Raw genomic sequence first — 20218 nt, 5'->3', positions numbered from 1 at the left:
ACACCCTGGTTCAAAATCCTTGCTTTAGTAATTAGTTTCCCATTTACCTCAGCTCCTTACATATTAGCATGCTAAAGACACCTTAAAACAAACCTGGACTGGCTTTTTTCCCCTACTTCCATAGAACCAAGTAGGAAATACTTTGTCCTTTCCCTGATGGATGCATGTAAGTAAGTAAGACATGTCCTTGTAAGGAGACATGGCATATATTCCAAATAATATGAAATAAGACATGATAAATGAATAAAGGAAAGACTAAACCAACAGTTATTCAAGGCCTTAGGGAGGAAGGAACACAATCAACATGGGAGGATTTATGATGAGAATACATTTGGGCTTTGTTCTAAAGTATGACCAAGTTCTGACATGTCAGATAAAACTGGGAAGGAGCAGGAAGGATAGGCTCAGATCATGATTCAGAAGATCATGCATTATGTTTTAAATTCAACGACTGATAGGTAAGGAGGATATACTAGACATAGAAAGAGGTACGTACATGCAATGATACAGAAGTGAGAAATACTGATATAGCTGAAGTGTAGAATCTGTGGAACCAGTCAACCAGCATTTATTAAACACTTACTATGTACCAGGAAAATTCTTTGAGATAAGGCTTTGGGGAAGAGAGAATGATGTCAGGTTGTACGACAGCCTATGCTGTTAAACTTTATTCAAAAGAGGACCATTAAAAAGTTTTTGGAGAAGCAAAGGACATCCTATCTTCCTAAAACATATTTGTTAAATATTTGCTAGCTTGACAAAGCCTAAACATCTGAAGATATTTTCCCCCCTTCTTTCTATTTATTCCAAAGAGCTTAAGGGCTAATAAACTTACAATAAAAACATTGTTTTTTTATTCCTTCTTAAAACTTCATTGTCTGTTCATAGAAAAGAATGGCTATAAATATTGGACTCTGTTAAGATAAGTGGGGTTTCAATTTCACTGGAGATTATATTTCTCTACTGAATTTGCTTTCTATAGTCACAAGAACACAATGAGCAAGAAAAAGTTACTCTAATTCTCTGAAAAACAATATTCTCGATATACATTTTATACATCAGGCCTTCATAAAAGATTATTGTTAAAAGAACATTATAAAAGAAAGTTCAAACAAATGAGAATTCAAATATTTCTAAAGTGGTAATCAATAAGAATATATTCTGCATCAATTCTTTCATTTCTTTCATTGTACTCTTTATAGCAATAGGTTCATATTTTTGTCAATAGTCCTAGCTTTTAAAATGCAGCAATGACTACATTATCTGCCACAGCAAATATCCTGGCCCATTTATGAGAGCCAATAGGTTGTTTCTGGAGTGTTGAATCAAAAAGCTAATGAGATTTCCCTTCTCCCCTTCTACAATACTCTATGGGTGTCCTCTATCTGGAGGATACTTTTAACCAATAAGGAGTTTTAACGCAACTGTGAGACCTGACCACAATATCAGTTCCATGAAGAAAACAGCCCTTTCTCACTTCATGTATGGCAATAAGTAAGAAAGAGGCACTTTGAATTGAATTTAATTTAGCTAATTGAAAATAGTTATTAGAAAAAATCTGAATCACTGCAGAACTGCTATTAATGAAAGCATTACTAACTGGAGAAAGCTAAGCTCAAGATATATTCACACGTGTACAGGAATATGAAATGATAGGATTCTTCCACTCACTGTACCTTGCTTGCTACTAGGTACCTAAGAAATATATAAGAATAAAACACCATTCCAAGCTGCACTCCACAGTCATCTTAAGTAATGAAATTCACCCTGCTGCAGCCTAAATAACTTGGGAAGCCTGATTCATCTTCATTAGTCTTTAGAGAAAAGCTTTTTTATATTCATATCACTAATGTTATATAAAGGTGTTTTACGTTTCTATCTGCTAAAAGCTTAGTTAAATCATGGTTTCTACAGGACTTCAAATTAAATTGTAACCAATGTATAATGCTGAAAGAGCCAGGCCATTATTATTCAGGGCATTAAAATGCAAACTATGTTTCAATTATTCTTTGGTTGGTGGCATATTTTACAAAACTGTGTTCCGGGTTAGAGAAATAAGAAATGATGGCATTTTTAACAGTCTTTTTAAAAGCCTTACTTTTCATTACAAATAGGAGATTTTGTGAAAGGGAGTCTTTATTTTTTTCAATTGCTCCAACAGCTTCATAAGTCACCTGTAATGAAAGAAAATGGCGTAATTACTAATGATTAAACATGACTGTGAAGATTATTTTCTTTAAAGAATAACTTGACTTTGCTGAAGTTTTAAATTATTCACAAAAAGAAAGAATCCATAAGTTGCAGGGTTCACAACGAATCAGGTTCAATGCTTCATCATTTCAGTCTCATTTTATACTTGTTCACATTTAAACAATAGGTTCCTTTTGCATTTTAACTTGAAAAACCTTATTCTGATTCATGAGCTTAAGTGCTAGTGGTAATGACTCCCAGCCAGGTAGCCCCTTTCATGCAGGAGGACCAAAAACCTCTTGGAAAACTGTATCAAATAGCAAATTTTCCCTACATTTATGAAATGAAAGGTGATAATTGCAATCGAAACTCTAAAATAATTTAAGGGCATTTCCAGAATATCCAAACCTGATGATGGTAACTTTGATTCTTTAAAGTGCGATGCTATATTAGAAAGTCCATTATGTATTATTTGAATTCTAAATTAGTCATTTTCTCATTTTCTCATTTTTATTCATTTTGAACTTAATCCATTTCTTTGTTCACAGTAAATTTTTTTTAAAAAAAATATTCAATATGAAACTATGAATCTCCATTTCAGACTGTTTACCACAATACTCAAAATTACTTAGTCCTTCACAGTTGTTCTTAAAACAACATTGCTGTTACTGTATATAATCATCTCTTGGCTCCATTCATTTCTCTCTTCATTATTTCATGTGAATCTTTTCATGTTTTTCTAAAATCAACTAGCTCATCATTTCTTATAGCAAAGTAGTATTCCATCACAATCATATACCACAACTTGCTTAGCCATTTAACAAATGATGGGAAATTTCTCATCGATTTCAAGTTTTTTGCCACCACAAAGAGAACTAAAATACAAATGTTTTAGAACATATAAGTTATTTTCCTTTTTGCCTAATCACCTTGGGAAATAGACCTAATAGTAGTGTTGCTAGATCAAAGCAAACAAGGCCAAAGTATACAGTTTTATATCTCTTTGGGCATAATTCTATATTGCTCTCCAAAATGGTTGGCTCAGTTCACATTTCCACCAACAGCGTATTAGTGTCTCAATTTTTTCACATCCTATATTAGTCATTTTCAAGGTGCTGATATTTATAAGGCTTCCCTTGATTTACCTTAACCCCAAATGTTCTTTTCCTCTTTAGAGCTTTGTATCTCCTCTAAGCACTCGCATTCTGTCTTGTATTTGAATGATTTGTATCTGTATTTTATAACTCTTCTTAGATTTTTGGATTAAATTTCCCTTAAATAAGGGAAGTACTTATTATTGATCAGTGTGGTATGGTAACACAACAACAATGACAACAATAGCACATAAAATCTTGAAATCCAAAGGCCAGGATTTAATTCTGATTACATCAACACCAGCTGCTTCTGATGAAGCTAAAAATAGAATATCACTGATACCCATAATGGGAGATAATTGTAAGGTCATCAATATTTGGCTTTGAAATGGATTTTATGCTTTTGTGTGGAATTTAAGGAGATATACGTCAAATTAAATAATTAAGTAAACCTATGAAAGCCAAAATCTTCATCATTTTCTCATTTTGTATGACTATGATCAATTTCACTGATTGTTCCCATTTCTAGTATGCTTTTCTTCTTCATTTCTACCTTTTTGTTTCCCTGATTTCCTTCAAGTCGTACCTACGTATCACCTTCTACAGAAAGCCTTTGCAGATAGCCCTTGAGTGTTTTCTGTTTATTATTTCCTATTTATGCCGCATATAGCTGATTTGTACACAGTTATGTGAATGTTATCTCCCTTACTAGACTCTAAGTTCCTTAAGAGCAGGGACTATTTTGCATTTCTTTGTATCCCCAGTGCTTAGTACTGCTTAGACTGGCATATAATAGACGCTTAGTAAATGTTTATTGAATGACTAATTCATTAATGGATTTAACTATGTCTTTTAATAAATCAGCATTTTTTCATAATTCTCTATTAAGGTTGAAATGTAAATGCTATTATCATCACAATATTGAGAAACTATTATACAAATGCTATTTCCATACACTCTTGAGAGTGTCTTTAGGTACTAACAAGTCAATACAGTACTTTCATTCAAATGTTCAAAATAATTTCAAAGCAGTATGCACACATGCATACAAATATATAGGTATATGGCATGTCTTTGTGTATAGGTATGTATATTGATAGATGCTTAATGTTTTATTAGTGCAAAAGTCATATTAATGATTTATTGTTAGCAAATAATGTATTTTAAGGAATTTAAATGGCAGGACCACAGACATTACGCTGAGCTGTCATTTGAAACTTGAGTAATCAATACATCTAGGTGGCATAGTGGACAGATTGCCAGTCAGGAAGACTCATCTTCCTGAGTTCACATCTGGCCACAGACACTTACTAGCTGTGTGACCCTCAACAAGTCACTTAACCCTATTTGCCTCAGTTTCCTCATCTTTAAAATGAGCTAGAGAAGGACATGACAAACCACTCTGGTATCTTTGCCAAGAGAACTTCAGATGGGTTCACAAAGAATCAGACACCTGAAAATGCCTGAACAACAGCACCAACAAAGTGATCAAAGCCACATATTTCAAATCTAACTGCTGGTTTAGAGTTCATAACCAGAGAACTAAAGGAAGCCAAGTAGCCTATTCTGAAAACAAACCTGGGTACTCACTAATAGAGTGGAGGCAACTTTGCTTAGGGGAAAGCCCTCTGGATATGGAGTTGAAAACTTGGGTTAAAATCCCAGCTCTATCTCTTTACTACCTGTGTAACCTTAGGCCGCTCTTCTGGCCCTTAATTTACTTATCTGTTAACAATTCTGAACAGCACCAGATGGCCACTGAGACCACATCCAGAGCCAAATCTAGGATCCTATGTCCTACAGAGCTAAGCTCCTCGGACACAAGTAACAAATACAGTCTCACCCTCATCATGTGGCCTGTGAGTGATTAGTAAGTAGTTTGTTAAAACCAAGGACTGTTCAGCTTGGCAGAGCAAAGCCAGGCTGTTTGAGATTTATTCATCGTTGCACATGAGCAAAAACCAGAGAGAATATGGTTGCTAGATGACTTGGAATGCATTATTTAACTACTCTGTCTTCCATTTTCTTCATTGGAAAATAACAGGAGTTGGACTAGATGTTCTCTAAGGATTTTTCAAGCTCTAACATTCTCTGACACCATATTATAGGAAATATATTCTTTCTTGCTATGTGTACATTTGCCATGTTAAAAATTGTTTATTTCTAAATTTAAAAACTCAAAGTAAATGAAATAAATTAACCAGAATGGTACAGGAAAGCAAATAGTTTTAACTGTCATTGCAGCATAATTAATATAATTGTGTAATTAATATAATTATATCTTATAGTTGTGCATATGTAATTAAGGACTCTTATTACTGATTTGTAAAATTAAATATGTCCATTATGTTTTCAAAGCATATGACATTATACCTCATAAAAATGACAATATACACCTGCTTCTAAATAATCTAATCAATTATATTTGTAACAGGATGCTGTTACGTATTACATGAATAATTCTTGGCATACATTCTTTCTTCATACCACAGATGTCACCAAGCTTATAAGGGGAATAGCATAGGTGACTTTTATTGTGTTAGCATTTGTTTCAATATCAGATACTGAATTGATTTTTAATTCCATGTTGAAAAACATTTTTGAGTTCCAAAATAGTAGGACCAGCATGACAATAAAATTTTGATTATAGATTATTTTAGAAGAAAATATTCTTTTGTTGATTTTAAGAGTAGCATTAATATTATTTTGACATGGACTTCTGATTTCATCGGTTGTGAGGCTCCCCAGAATGGACATTCCCTCCATCAATGTGAATCGACTACTCTTCTGTAACATGTGAGCTTGAAAGTTGTGTGGCTCTCTAAGAGGGTAAGTGACTTGCCAAACGGCACTCAAACAGTTTGTGGTAGAGGCAAGATTCAAGCTGAGGTCTTCTTGACCCTATTGCCTGTTCTATCTACTATCCTGCACTGCCTCTCAGTACCAAGATATAATGGGAGTATAAAAAGGAAAGTAGCTAAGTTAATAATCATATGACAATTCCCAGTATCCTTAAATGACACAATAATGTATCCTAAACATGAAAGTCCTATAGTACACACAAATTATTTGCTTCACACAGATGTTCAAGTGAATAAGCATTGATTAAGCACCTGCTAGGGCTCATTGCAAGTATTCTTAATTTCTAGAATACTTGATTTGTCAAAAGCTACTGATTTGGGATTGCATTCTCCTGATTTATGACCATGAAATGTCAAGGATAAAAAATATTTTTAAGTTTTACTGAATAAGATTCATGTATATTGTGCTTGAATTATCACAAAACTTAAATTTTTAGAAACTGAAATGAGCTTTTATTTTATTTTACATATAGGTGTTTCCAGGTGAAACTCTTATTAAATTCTATTTTTTGGATTATTTCAGTGTACTAGAATTGGAGTAAAATCCCTCTAGCACCTTTTAGAGACTAAAGTTAAAATTCTGTTGAGTTAAGGGTAAAGAGTTCAAGGCAATGTAGTGACTTAGGTTATTTATTTGTTTGTTTTTTGGGGCAGAAACCAGACCTTATATTTCTTTGTTATAGAAAACTCCCAGTAATGAAATATTATACTAATGAAGATCATTACCTTTTCTGTGACTTATAACTTTAGACAGCTGCCTGCAACACTGAATGATTAAGCGATTTACCCAGGGTCACCTAACTAGTATGTGTTAGAGGGAATACTTGTAATGCTGTGGGTTTCCTAAAATATAATCACCCAGTAGATAAGTTCTCAAAGGATGTGAACAGTCTTCAAAAAAAAATAGTAAACTACAAATGACCTTATGAAAGCATGCTCCAAGTCAGTAACAATCTAAGAAACGCAAATTAAAATACCCAGAGCTTTTACTTCACATCATGAATATCAGTAAGAATGATAAAAAATGATAAAAAATTTCTAGCAGAGATGTGGGGAGCTGGGCACATCAATTTACAGTTGGTGGAGTATCCTATCATTTTAGATAGGAATTTGGAACTATGTGGGAAAAGTGATTAAACTCTTCCTAGGCTTTGACTCAGTGATCTCACTACTGAACCTATCCATGGAAGGCAAAGACAAATTAAAGTTTAATATATAGGAAAACATTCATAGCAGCAGTCTCTGTAGAAGTACAGATCTGTAAACAAAGTGGGTACCCATCAATTGGAGAATGTCTGAAAAAATGATGACATGTGAATATAATGGAATATTGTTGTGCAATAAGACATAACAAATATGAGGAATTCATAAGAAAACACAGGAAGACGCATATATTGATGAGGATTAAAATAAGCATAACCAAACAAACAATACAATGGCTACAACAATTTACATGAAAAGATCTCTAAAAAGAAATTCAGATATGAGCAACTGAAAAAAAAATCAGCAATAGTAGAGAAGAATATTTGGCAGAGAAGTGACTCTTCAGGCAGAATTTATACATTGTCAGAAGGTTTCATAGGTGAATGTTGTTGCTTTATTTTATTTTTATTTCAAAGAAAGGTTAAATTTGAATGGTTAATTAGGGAGGTATTTTCAGAATTTTTTTGATGTCAAACAAAAGGCATCAAAAACTTATTTTCAAAAATGCCTAGAATATTAGAGAAACCATGGGCATTTTGGTTTAAATAACCATAGACTTGAAGTTTTATTAAACTTTGTATAAGAATGCTTGTCTTATTTCTACAAGAAAACAATGAACATTCATAAAAAGTTGTTAAATATCCTCTGGTAACTTTAAAATAATTGCTATATATTTTTCATGTTTAGTTTTATCAGACATGAATATTTAGGAATATTCATCAAATATTTCTACATGATGAGTATACACTAAGACAAGTCCATGCAACCTTAGGGAGAAGTGAGGTTTAGTGAAAAGAAGCTTGGACATGGAGTTTGGAAAAACTTGAGCTTAGCTCTGACAGTTAGCTGGATAACCATAAGCAAGTCACTTAACCTTCCTCTTCTACAAAAATGAGACTAATAACAATTTTAAAATCCAATTCAGAATGTTGTTATAAAGATTGAATGACATAATGCCTTCAAATTGCTTTGTAATCATTAAAGCACTGTCAGCTTTTTTTTTTTTACTCTAGTATTGTTGAAAACGTTCTAGGTTGAAAAAAGTCCATATTATTTTTAAAAGTTGATTGCAATAAAATGTTCATGAAGTGGTCAGGGTCATATGAATAAGATTAATAAATTTCAATTTGAAAAAAGAAAACATTTCCTCACAAAAACCCTAAAAAAATCAATGGAGTCTTTAAGCAAAATAAGTAAGAAATTCAAAATACTTGTGTAAGACCTTCAAGCAAATTACTATTCACAAATGAAGAAATTGTACAAATGTAGATTAGCAGTCATCACTACCCCACTACTGAGAAACGGGAAACTGCAATAAGACTTTGATGAAAGAAACCCACAATTATCATTTTAAGTGAATTTTGCAGTAATGCTTTAGTGTCTATTGGCTTGACATATCCATTCATCTGTCTGTGCAGCTAAACACTACTGAGTAGATACTGATAACATCTGATCATGAAAGATAACAGTATAATGTACTGACCAAATTCAATTTGGTCGACATTTTTTTTTTCTGAGAAAGGGTCTCTAATGGGTAAGAATAGCAGCTCACACTTATATAGTGCTTAATAAAATGCAAAAAAGTTTCCCTTTCAACTTCATGAGCTACTTTATTGGAACAATGCTATTAACTTAATTAGTATCATTTCTTATGTTCAATTATCTTCTTTATTCATAAGATATCCAGATCTATACATCCAAATCCCTTTGTTCTTATCTCTAGTCCCCACATTTCCAAATTCTTGGGAGAACCTGAATGTTCTTCCAGGCCATAAAACTCAATATAATCAAAATTAAACTCATCATTGGCTCCACTTAAACCCGTTCCCTTTGGTTGTTCACGGTAAAGTCATCCTCCCAAGCACAGAGGTTTGAAACATTTGTCATCTTTGACTATTTCTTCTCTTCTAATACTTCCTAGCCTCAACCAATCAGTCATGTCTATTCTATGTGCATGATTTCTCCTGATTCATTTTTTTCTTCTCTTGAGATACTACTACCAGACACTCATCTCCTGCCTAAACTGATGTCATAGCTGTCTGCCTCCAATGGCTTACCATTTTAGTGCATCTTTCACACAATCACCAAACTAATCTTCCTAATGCACACAATCGGGCCTTTTTTTTTCCTACACAAAAACATTCAGTGATTCCACATTATAAATTCTTTGGCCTGTCATTTAAACCTTCTATCATGACCTACCTTTCTTGCCTTTTTTGCTTTATTCTCCTCCTTCATGGATTCCAAGTCCAACCAAGTTAGACCAGCTCTTCTCCAATCCATCTTACTCCCTGAATCCACAAAAGTCTCTCTCTCACAGAGGCTAAATATGATTCCTATCCTTACTCTATGATATATACACAGGAGACCCAAAGCAGGACACGGTCTGTGAATGCCAATATAAGCAACAGATCTACCAAGTGATTCCAAAAGTGATCAAGAACCTTATCCAGTATTTCCATAAAACCAACTCTGACCTTATGGAACAAAGAGAGTCAATTTCCTCTTTTGACTTTTTGGCAGGCAATACCACTGCAATATAGCCAAAGAAATCAAAAGAGGAAATTGACTTTCTTTGTTCCCAACTTCAGATCTGGAATGTCCACAGCATCCTCAAAGTGCTTAATTTCCTATCAGACAAGTCCAATATCAACCAGCATAGCAATGAAAGTATTGACCTGCGGCTATAGGAGAAGTACCATGACAAGATGCTACTCATACAGAAAGGAAACCACCAGGGGTAGGAGGTACTCTCTAGCTATCCCAATTTTGGACAACATATACCCAAGCTACCACAAGAAGTCCTTTCTGCAGTAGCTGAATGTATTTGTGGAGGAGGTGCAGCAGCAGGCCCAACTCTCCACCATATGGAGCTTCCTCAAGCTCTACACTGGCATGCCTGTGGCCAAGCTGACTTGCTTCTTGGACCTCAACATGCAGAAATTCTACATCTAGTTGACCAGAGTGAGGAGAGGATTATTGCCTGTATTGTTTGAGGATCATTTGAGAGAAAAGAGGACGCCCTAGCAGAGAGATGACTTAGGAGATGAGGCAATTTCAGAGTCTTTCAGTCTTTGAAAGGCTTCATTTGGAAGAGCATTAGGATTGTTTTGGAACAGTGGATGGGATGTGTAAAATGGCCCATTTCAGCTTGATGAAAATAGTCCCCAAAATGGAATGACTGGGCTCCCTCTGTAGGAGAGAAGAGGTCCCACCCCTCAAAGTCTCCTTTCTGTCCAAGGCTAGACAGCCTTGGGGGAAGGGTAGAGGGTCCTCTTCAGGCAGCTTTTTGCTCACCCATAGGTTTAACCTGATGGGTTCTGAGGCCCTTTCCCTTCTTCCTCTGACATTCTGTGGTTCTATAAAAAGAAACTGAACTTTAAGGGGCAAGAAAACAGATTTGTCTGTCCCCTCACTTCCATCCTCAGCCCCTGAATCACTGACTTTGCAAGAATCAGACAGATCCATTCCTTTTGTAAAATGAGAATGTAAAAACTGTCTGCTGAGCCTCACTTAACTGAGAGTTGCTCACTTGCAACAGATAGATGGTACAGTGGGTAGAGCACTGAGCCTGGAGTCAGAAAGACCTGAGTTCAAATACAGCCTCAGACTGCTAGCTGTGTGACCATGAGCAAGTGACTTACTCCGTTTGCCTCAGTTTCATCATCTGTGAAATGAGCTGGAGAAGTGAATGGCAAACCACTCCAGTATCTTTGCCAAGAAAATCCAAATGGGATCCCAAAGAGTAAGACATGACTGAAACGACTGAACAACTCAGTCAGTTGCAAGAGGAGGCTGTCCTTGGGCTCTTGTGCAGAGCCTAACTCTGCTGCATGGGGCCAGGGAGTCGCCAGTATCGACTAGAATCTTCAGCCTTGTTTTTGGGCTGTCTTGGCCACTACCAGAGCAGGGAGAAGCCTCCCCCAACCTTTTCACTTCCTCTCCCTGCCTCAATATAAAGAGCTTTGGTTTGAAACATGCTGTTCTTATTTATAAAACTCCTTAATGTATATGAAATATGTCTATTTATGTTTACTTCATGTTTGTTTCCCTTGTGCACCTGAATATCCATTTCTGGCAGTGGATGGAAACTTTGTGTGTACACACAGGCACTGTACATTCTCAAAAGCAATAAACTATTTTTCTATGTGATAATGAAGGCTGCTCTCCATCCCTAAATACCATCTTCTCTTTAGCTATCCATAATGCCAGCAATTCCAATATTAGAGCTACATTTCTAAAGAGGGTTATTTAAGAATTGACCCTTATTAAAATGGAGATTTCCCTGGGAAAGTTAACACATTAAGACTTACTGATCTCTAAGAATAAATGTATTTATCAGGTTTTTCTCCCCCCAATATGACAGGTGAGATTACTTACTATAAAATGAGACACAGAAATGGTATATTATGAAGACATAATAATGGCACAAAGCCAGAGAGAATTTAGAAATGGGTCATTGCACCTCTGTGGGGATGCCTGGACAGCCATGGATTCAGTAAGTGCTACAGATGGGGGTTGCCATGAAATAGAAAAAAAAAAGCATCGCAGAAGGAGACATTGGACAGCACCACATATAGAACAATTTCTTTGGACCGGCTGTGACCCTGAGCAAGGCCTGAGAAGATTTTGGAGTACAGGAAGAAAAGAGAGATATTTTACCCTGGGATGGTTGTCAAAGGCACAGCTAGGGCAGTTTAAGAAACAAAAAGCTCTATCCAGGCTTAATTTGAGGCAACTGCTCAGATCCCAAAACATACCCTGGCTCTACCTCCTGTTTCTTCTCTAGATTTTCATTATTAGGAAAATGAAGGGAAAGCAGACATCTCCAAAAGTCTCATAATGGAAAATGTTATTCACATCCACAGAAAGGACTGTGGAATTTGAATGCAGATTGAAGCACACTATTTGCTCTTTTTTTTCCTTCTGTTTTGTTTGGTTTCCTCTTTCTTGTGGTTCCTCCTATTGGTTCTAATTCTTCCTTACAACATGACTAATGTGAAAATATGTTTATATATTTAACAAGAAAGTATAGATAGGGCATATAGATAGATTGCACATCGTCTTGGGAAGGGAAAGTGTGGTAAATTGTAGTTTCATTCTTCTTATTGTTAATTTATCAGTCTTAAATTCCATATTTTTTCTTGTGGAGATTTAGATGGTATGATTCATTTTTAGTATGCCAGTGTCACATATATAACACAGCTAACATGTTGTCACTAGATATTGTAGTGGACAGAAGTTTTGACTTGGAATCAAGAAAACCCACCTTATAGACTTTTTGGTTGTGTGACCCTAAGTAAGCCATGAAATGTTTCTCAGCCTTGGTTTCTTCATATATAAAATAATGACACCTGCTTTCCAGGGTTGTTGTAAAGATCAAATAAAATAACGTATTATAAAAATAGCATACAACAATGATACAAGTGCTTTGCTAAACTTTAAAACACCATATAAATATTAGCTATTACTTTTGTTATATAATAATCCTTATTAACTACTACTAACCCTGAATATTTTTAGGAAATATTTACCTATAAAATTCACTTTCAGTAATATCATTTAAGTTTTAAAACTCCTAAAGGAAAATTATCCTTTTGCTTATACTGCACTACTTTGCAATATTCATTTACAGATTTCTCAGTGGATGCCAAATGAAGAGTGGAGTAAAAATTATGTAATCATGGCAGTTTTGTATTTAGTTTGAAAACACTTGCTGTGTCACCAAAGAACCACAATAAATAAAATTAAAAAATAAATTATGTCAGCTCTCCACCAAAGGGGGAGCAGAAAGTTCACACTATTGCTGTGAATCACAGTATTTCCAGCTACAGGGTTGCTTGGATCAACAGAGCTAATAAGGAAAGAAACATCAAACATCATAAATTGTCCTCTCCACTGAAGGCTATCAGGCTGCTGCTTTGGCTAATCATTAAGAGCACAGGATTTTAGAGCTGAGACTGTGCCACCAAAAAAGCTTTTTGCCGTCAAGACCAGAATTCATTTCCTGGAATGGAAAGCAAGACATTTTGGCTAAACTTACATGCTTAAGGGGAACATGGGGGAAATTGCTGGCATCACAATGCACAGGCAAAAATAACTAATTTTAACATTTTCCACTTTGATGAATCAATGATCTGATCAATGTGGGTGCTCTGTCCAACAATGTAGATTGCAACAGGCCTATCCACATCTGCCCAATCTGGATTATTCCCAGTGTGCTCTTAGAAATCAGCCACAGAAGGTCTACTGAATCTGCTCAAACCTACTTTTAGTTCTGCATGTGAATAGTGATTGTCCACTTGTCATCCCTACCTCTAGTGATGGGAACAGTCCATCTCTTTGGTTCTTTGTGAGATTCAGAACTTTAATTCTTGAGAAAAGATTCTATTCTGTGATTTGTGGCCATGTGATATGATTGGCAGAGTATCAGTATTAAAAAAATAGATCTTTTTAACATCAACTACATATAGATTCCATATAATGGCCATAGTTTATTCTGTTATGGCTTTTTACTTGTGTTATAATGCCCAGAGACAAGGAGATAAGTGAATAAATATTTGGAGTCTCCCAGAAAGAAAATAAATAAATAAAGCATACCTAGACATTTTTAAGATCATGTGATCTTTTAAAAGGGAACTTTCCTATAATTATATTCAAGAATAAATCTGGGCAGGACCTCATTCCATCATACGAACACACACACACGTACACACACATATATGCATATATCCATATATATGTGTGTATACATACATATACACACACATATATGTGTATATATATATATTTTTTCTTATAAGTCTGACAATTCTCAGAAAAGGAACTAGAGACATTTCCTGGTAAGAGACGTATAAAATGTAGTAATTTAAAATAAATTTTAATATCAAATTAAGAACTTGATTCCCTGATGCTAATATTTGAGTAGTATTTAACAGAAATTTTAGAGAAAAATTCAAAGACGGCAACCTGGTAAAGTGGGGGAAAAAAATCCAATATGGGACTGAAAAGTGGGAGGCAGGTTCTCTTTCTGACTCATTTTTACGAAGTGCTTTGATATCTCTGACCTTAGTTTCTTTAACTGTAATATCAGGAGGCTAGACTATAGGATCTCTAATATCCTATGAATATGGATATTCTATGGATACGAATACTTTAAGAGGAAACCATGCTTAATTTATTCACTTAGAATTCTTTGAGTGGGTTAAATATGCACAAAAATAACTTGAGTAATTTTAACTTCCAAAATGAAAAAAAAACATGAAATAACAATACAGACTGAAGTCACCTGACACTTTTCATCAGGGCAGGGAACTGGCTTAGGGAGCAGGAAGCAAGAATTGTGGATTATCTGTCACTCCACTAGGTAGAGAATAATAAACAGTATGCTTTCCCAGAAAATGGTTCAAATGGTTGATTTCATTTAACTTGAAATCCATTTGTAAACTGAAAAGCATTGTACAAGTGTAAAGTATTACCACGATCATCACCACTAATGATAGCATTTTTTATAGATGATCTGCTTGAAGGAAGGAGTGTAGAGTGAAACCTCCTAATTTCAGGCTACCTTGTCTTCTGGACAGGAAAAAAATACAATGAGAACAAAATACAGGAAGATATGTAAGGCTTTATGGAAAGAGTGGCAGATAATTTTCCTTTCTTTAAGTGCAAATAAATAGGGGCAACTACGTGGTGCAGTGGATAGAGTAATGGACCTGAAGTCAGGAGGACCTGAGTTCAAATCCAGTCTCAGACCATAATACTTACTAGCTGTGGGATCTTGGGCAAGTCACTTAACTCCATTGCCTATCAAAAATAACTAAACAAATAAATGCAAATAAATAATGCACTTAGGAGAAAATAATCAAAATTATACTTATAGATAGGATGATGGCGATATATCTGAGTTATTATAAATTTCCCTCTAAGGTAATAGTCCAATATATTGCTAATGCCAAAAAGGCAAGCAACAATGTGGTGAAGGGGTAAAAGTACTAGATTTGGAGTCAGCAATCCTGGCTTCAAATCCTGACACAGTTATTTATTCTCTGTCTGACCTTGGGCAATCCTGCTAATCTCTCTAATCCTGAGTTTTCTTTTTTCTTAAAATGACTGAATATGATTGCATGGACTTTAATTCTATGATGATCAAGAAATAAATTAGAAATGAGAGAAAACACATGAGCCCATTAAGAAGCTGTGGGAATACTACAGGCAGTTCTGGTAACCAAACCACAAGAAAATCATAATGGGGCAAAAAAACTGAAAATTAAATAACCCAACATAGGCCTCAGTGTTTCTATACCAAAAGTTCAAACACAACACTCATTACTTCCAAGCATGGATGATTTAAGGTAAAAAGAGACATGTACCTAGACCTCTGAGTGACCGGCTATCCTCAATGGTTGGCAAGGCAGACCGTCTTAGGCTTTTCCCTTTCCTGGCAGCCATGATTCACCAAACTTACTGCCACTCTAACTTTCATTAATGGATTGTATAGGGCTACAGAGGGGAAAGGCAGCATCTTTTCAGGAGCCAATGGAAATGGCCACCATGCTATTTACCATGAAGATTATCAAGTTGCCTCTTTAATGACTGTTGTGATAGGATCTATAGAGACCTCAACACTGAGTCAAGGAATTGTGGTTAGTAATGGGGCAGATCAAAATGATCTATGAGAAAAATGCAACGAATGCACTAGACAAAAGTAATTAACCTGAAAAAAAAAGGAGAAACCAGGGTCATTTTGGAAAAGCTGTGCAACACTTGATATTTATGTGTATTTCTATGATGTTAGAATATACATTTCAAAGTAGTAATATTATGGCTATAATTATAACTCTAATAAAATAAAAACAACTTGTACTATAACCATGATAAGAGAGGGAAACATTTCTCTGCTAAAGAGTATAAAATCCAGGGTGAAAAGCAGAGAAACTAAAGGGCAATTAAGCTATCCAGAATACACTGCAGCCTGTGATAATTTAGAACGCATACATTATGATGAATCACTGAAGGTGTCGTGGTGAGATGGAAAACACTTTTTCCACATTTCTAGCTTATGTGAGAATATAGATTTGAGTTTCTAAAAAGAATTTCTATTAACTACGCAATGGTGTATCTTTGTATGTTGAGCTTGTTTTTGTACATGTACTTCCCTCCTGTTGTCTGTAGATAAAGTAAGGTCCTTTAGTGCAAAAATTATTTTTATCTTGATATCACTGGTCTGTATGGCACATAGTTAGCATTTAATAAATATCTGTTGAATGGATGAAATAACCAAGCAGAGGAAAGAAGGGATGGAAAAAGAGACTGTAACCTCTTAAATTTATGGTCATTTACCAAAAAAAAGATGCTATCAGTTTAAAGTGATATGTGTTAAAAGAGATATACCTTTAAAGGCAGGTGTGGGCCTATAGGGTGGGAGAAGAATCAGTGTGACATCCCTCCCATTGAAGATGACCCAATAAAGGGCAACATGACTCTGCCTCTCAATTTTTCATTTACATTTGTGTGCGGATGATTGCTTTGATTTTCAGATTAAGATATTTTCAGGCCAACACACTCCCCTGAATGTTAATAAAGCCAAGTTGTCTAGGTGATGAAAACTTCATACAGCTGACTAATACAAGTAATTTATGGAAACTGTGGTAGCCTCTACCAATATTTTGGTCACTAACTCTGCAAAATCCTTCAGTGAAGGTTGATGGGGTAGAGGGATGGTAAAGGGGATGTATCAAAGTTGGAAACTGCAAATCTCTTAGGTGTCCTTTGACTCTAGTTTAGTATATCACCAGACAAGTCTGCAGAAGCTTGATTATATCAAGAGGAATGAATGATCACTTACTGCAAATACCAACTCCTCCATCAGTGATTCTATTATCATATGGGTTATTCTGGTTTATCCTATCTCCTCTCCCTGGGAGATTTTCCTCTTTATATCTTACTGTATTTAAGTTGATCTTTGCTGATTGTCAATATTGAGATGCAGCTCTGGCCTTTGATCTGCCATTAATTAACTCTATAAATAGCAGACAAGTTGCCTAAATTGTTGGCTTCATTGTTTTTACATCTGATGTGGTTGTAAACAATATTCTCTCCTATAGGTCCTTTGGGAATATAAAAACACCTATAAAGCATTTTTGCTAAGTGATGGTGTAGCTTGGGAGCTAAGAGCAATAGAATACACACACACACACACACACACACACACACACATATTATATGTGCATGTGTCTACATATATTGTGTATGTGTGTGTGTGTATATATACACATATATATCTATATCTATCTATATATCTATATATATATATATATATTTCATTTCAAAGTGGACACACTAAATCAATTAACATCAATTTGCTGAAAAGGAATCTGCTAATGCATTCTCCACACAACCATGAAAGTGATTTTCCTATGTTATAGATGTGATCATGTCACTCTGCCCCATTCACAATACAGCCAATTGGCTGCTTACTAATTTCATTATCAGATGTAAAGTCTTCTTGCAATTAAATTTCTTCACATCCTGGCTGTCCCTTGACTTTCTAGCCTTATGAATCATTACTCCTCATCAGCTTACTATGAAGTACAGTCAACTTGACTTCTTGCCCTTCCTCACATGTGGCACTTCACGATTCTGTTATCTGTGCCTTCTTACTACCTGTTCCTTGTACAGGGAATATGTGACTTTCTACCACTTGTTGGAATCCCTGTTTTCTTCAGCCAACTTTTTCCCTGCTCCTGGGAGCAGCCTTGTATCAGTTTTCTATAGCTATTAAATAAATATACACACACATGTATGTGTGTGTGTGTGTGTGTGTGTGTGTGTGTGTGTGTTATCTTTTCTCCCCATTAGAATGTGTACTCCCTTAGGGACTCAGTATGTGACAAAAGTGGGAAAACAGACAAAAAAACCAATCTGGTGGTAATTAAGTTTGGACAAACATCTCACACTGTATACCAATATAGCTCAAAATGGATACATGACTTAGTCATAAAGTGTGATATAATAAATTAAGAGGGAAGAAATGGGTTACCTTTTGGATTTATGAATAGGGAAATGGTTCATGACAAAACAAGAAATGGAGACAACAGAACATGAAATAGACAATTTTGATTATGTAAAGCTAAAAATTTTTGCACAAATAAAAATAATGTAGATAAAACTAGAAGGAAAACAGGAAATTAGAGAAAATATTTTGGAGCCAGTTTCTCCATTAAAGTTCCCATTTCTAATATATATAGGGAATTGATTTAAATTTATAAGAATAAGAGCCATTTTCTAATTGATAAATAGTCAAAGAATAGTAACAAGCAGTTTTCAAAGCAACTAAGCCATCAACAACCATATGAAATAATGCTCCAAATCATTAATAAAGAAATGTAAATTAAAGTAGCTGAAGATGCTGCCTCACACCTATAAGATTAGTGAAGAAACAAAACAAAGACAAATTATATTTGTTTTTGGAGCTGTGGGAAAAGAGACACTATTGAATGTTGATAGAGCTATAAGTTAATCTAGGCATTCTGGCAGTTTGGAACTATACCACAAAAGTGACTAAACTATGAAAACATTTTGACCTAGCCAATACTACTAGTAGGCCTTACTCTAAAGATATCAATGAAGAAAAAAACATCATATATATACAAAACTATTCATAGCAGGTTTTAGAAGCTTTTTCTGATGTAGCAAAAAACCCCACAGAAACTAAGGGAGAATGACTATCTTCTACGTAACGGATGAAGAAATTATGGTATATGAATGTAATGGACTATTATTGTATCACAACAAATGATGAATGAAGTGGTTTTAGAGAAACCTGAGAATACATATACAAATTGATGCAGAATAAGATAAGCTGCACCAGGAGAAAAACTTATAAAATAACAACAAGATTATAAAGAAAAACAACCTCGAAGCATTGAGAACTTTGCTCAACGAAATGACTAACCAAAAATCTAGAGGATTAGTTGTGACTCATGTTCCCCATCTCTTAACAGTGAGGTGATGGACTCAAAGTGCAGAATAAGAGATACATTTTCAGACACTAAGTGGGAATTTGTTTTGGTTTACTAGATAGATATTATGTATAAATATGTGCACATTATATGTATATATACATATATACACAACTATATATATACTATATGTATATTACATGTATAATATACATGCATATATATATGCGTATGCTATATATATATATATATATATATATATATATATATACATATATATCCTATCTATCTCTTTTTGTTACAAGGGCTTTGGAATCTGCTACCTCTCCTCCAAGGCAGAAAGGGAAGTACTAAGAAGAAAGGGAAAAAATGATAAAATAAATTATATAAATAATGTCATTGAAGTTTCTTCCTTCCTTCCTTCCTTCTTTCCTTTCTTCCTTCCTTCCTTCGTTCTTTCCTTCCTTCCTTCCTTCCTTCCTTCCTTCCTTTCTTTCTTTCTTTCTTTCTTTCTTTCTTTTCTTTCTTTCTTTCTTTCTTTCTTCTTTCTTTCTTTCTTTCTTTCTTTCTTTCTTTCTTTCTTTCTTTCTTTCTTTCTTTCTTCTTTTCTTTCTTTCTTTCTTTCTTTCTTCTTTCTTTCCTTTCTTCCTTCCTTTCTTCCTTTCTTTCTTTCTTTCTTTCTTTCTTTCTTTCTTTCTTTCTTTCTTTCTTTCTTACTCTTTCTTTCTCACAGAACAGAAGGAAGCCAAGAAGGAACCACAAGATAAGTAGGACAGTTTTGAAAGCTTCAGGTTAAACTTACATAATTTAAAACAAAAAAAGCTGTGCACAACTGACATCTGCAGTTTAATGTACAACACTTTTTCTCTTTCACTATGTATAAAGAGAGGCCAATTTTATTTGGAGT

At 34.8% G+C, this 20218-nt stretch overlaps 1 protein-coding gene across 1 annotated transcript in view; it reads right to left on the bottom strand.

The window, feature by feature from the left end:
- MYO16 (myosin XVI) overlaps positions 1–20218 on the bottom strand; it is a 693538-nt gene that overhangs the window by 200912 nt on the left and 472408 nt on the right. The window contains 1 exon segment of the mRNA XM_020970073.2: positions 2099–2174. Coding sequence (XP_020825732.1) covers positions 2099–2174 — 76 coding nt within the window.

Source organism: Phascolarctos cinereus, unplaced genomic scaffold, assembly GCF_003287225.1.
Source record: "Phascolarctos cinereus isolate Bilbo 61053 unplaced genomic scaffold, phaCin_HiC Scaffold_7;HRSCAF=346, whole genome shotgun sequence".
Taxonomy (NCBI): domain Eukaryota; kingdom Metazoa; phylum Chordata; class Mammalia; order Diprotodontia; family Phascolarctidae; genus Phascolarctos; species Phascolarctos cinereus.
Note: the sequence above shows the minus strand (reverse complement) of the source record. Positions and strands in the feature narration are given on the sequence as shown.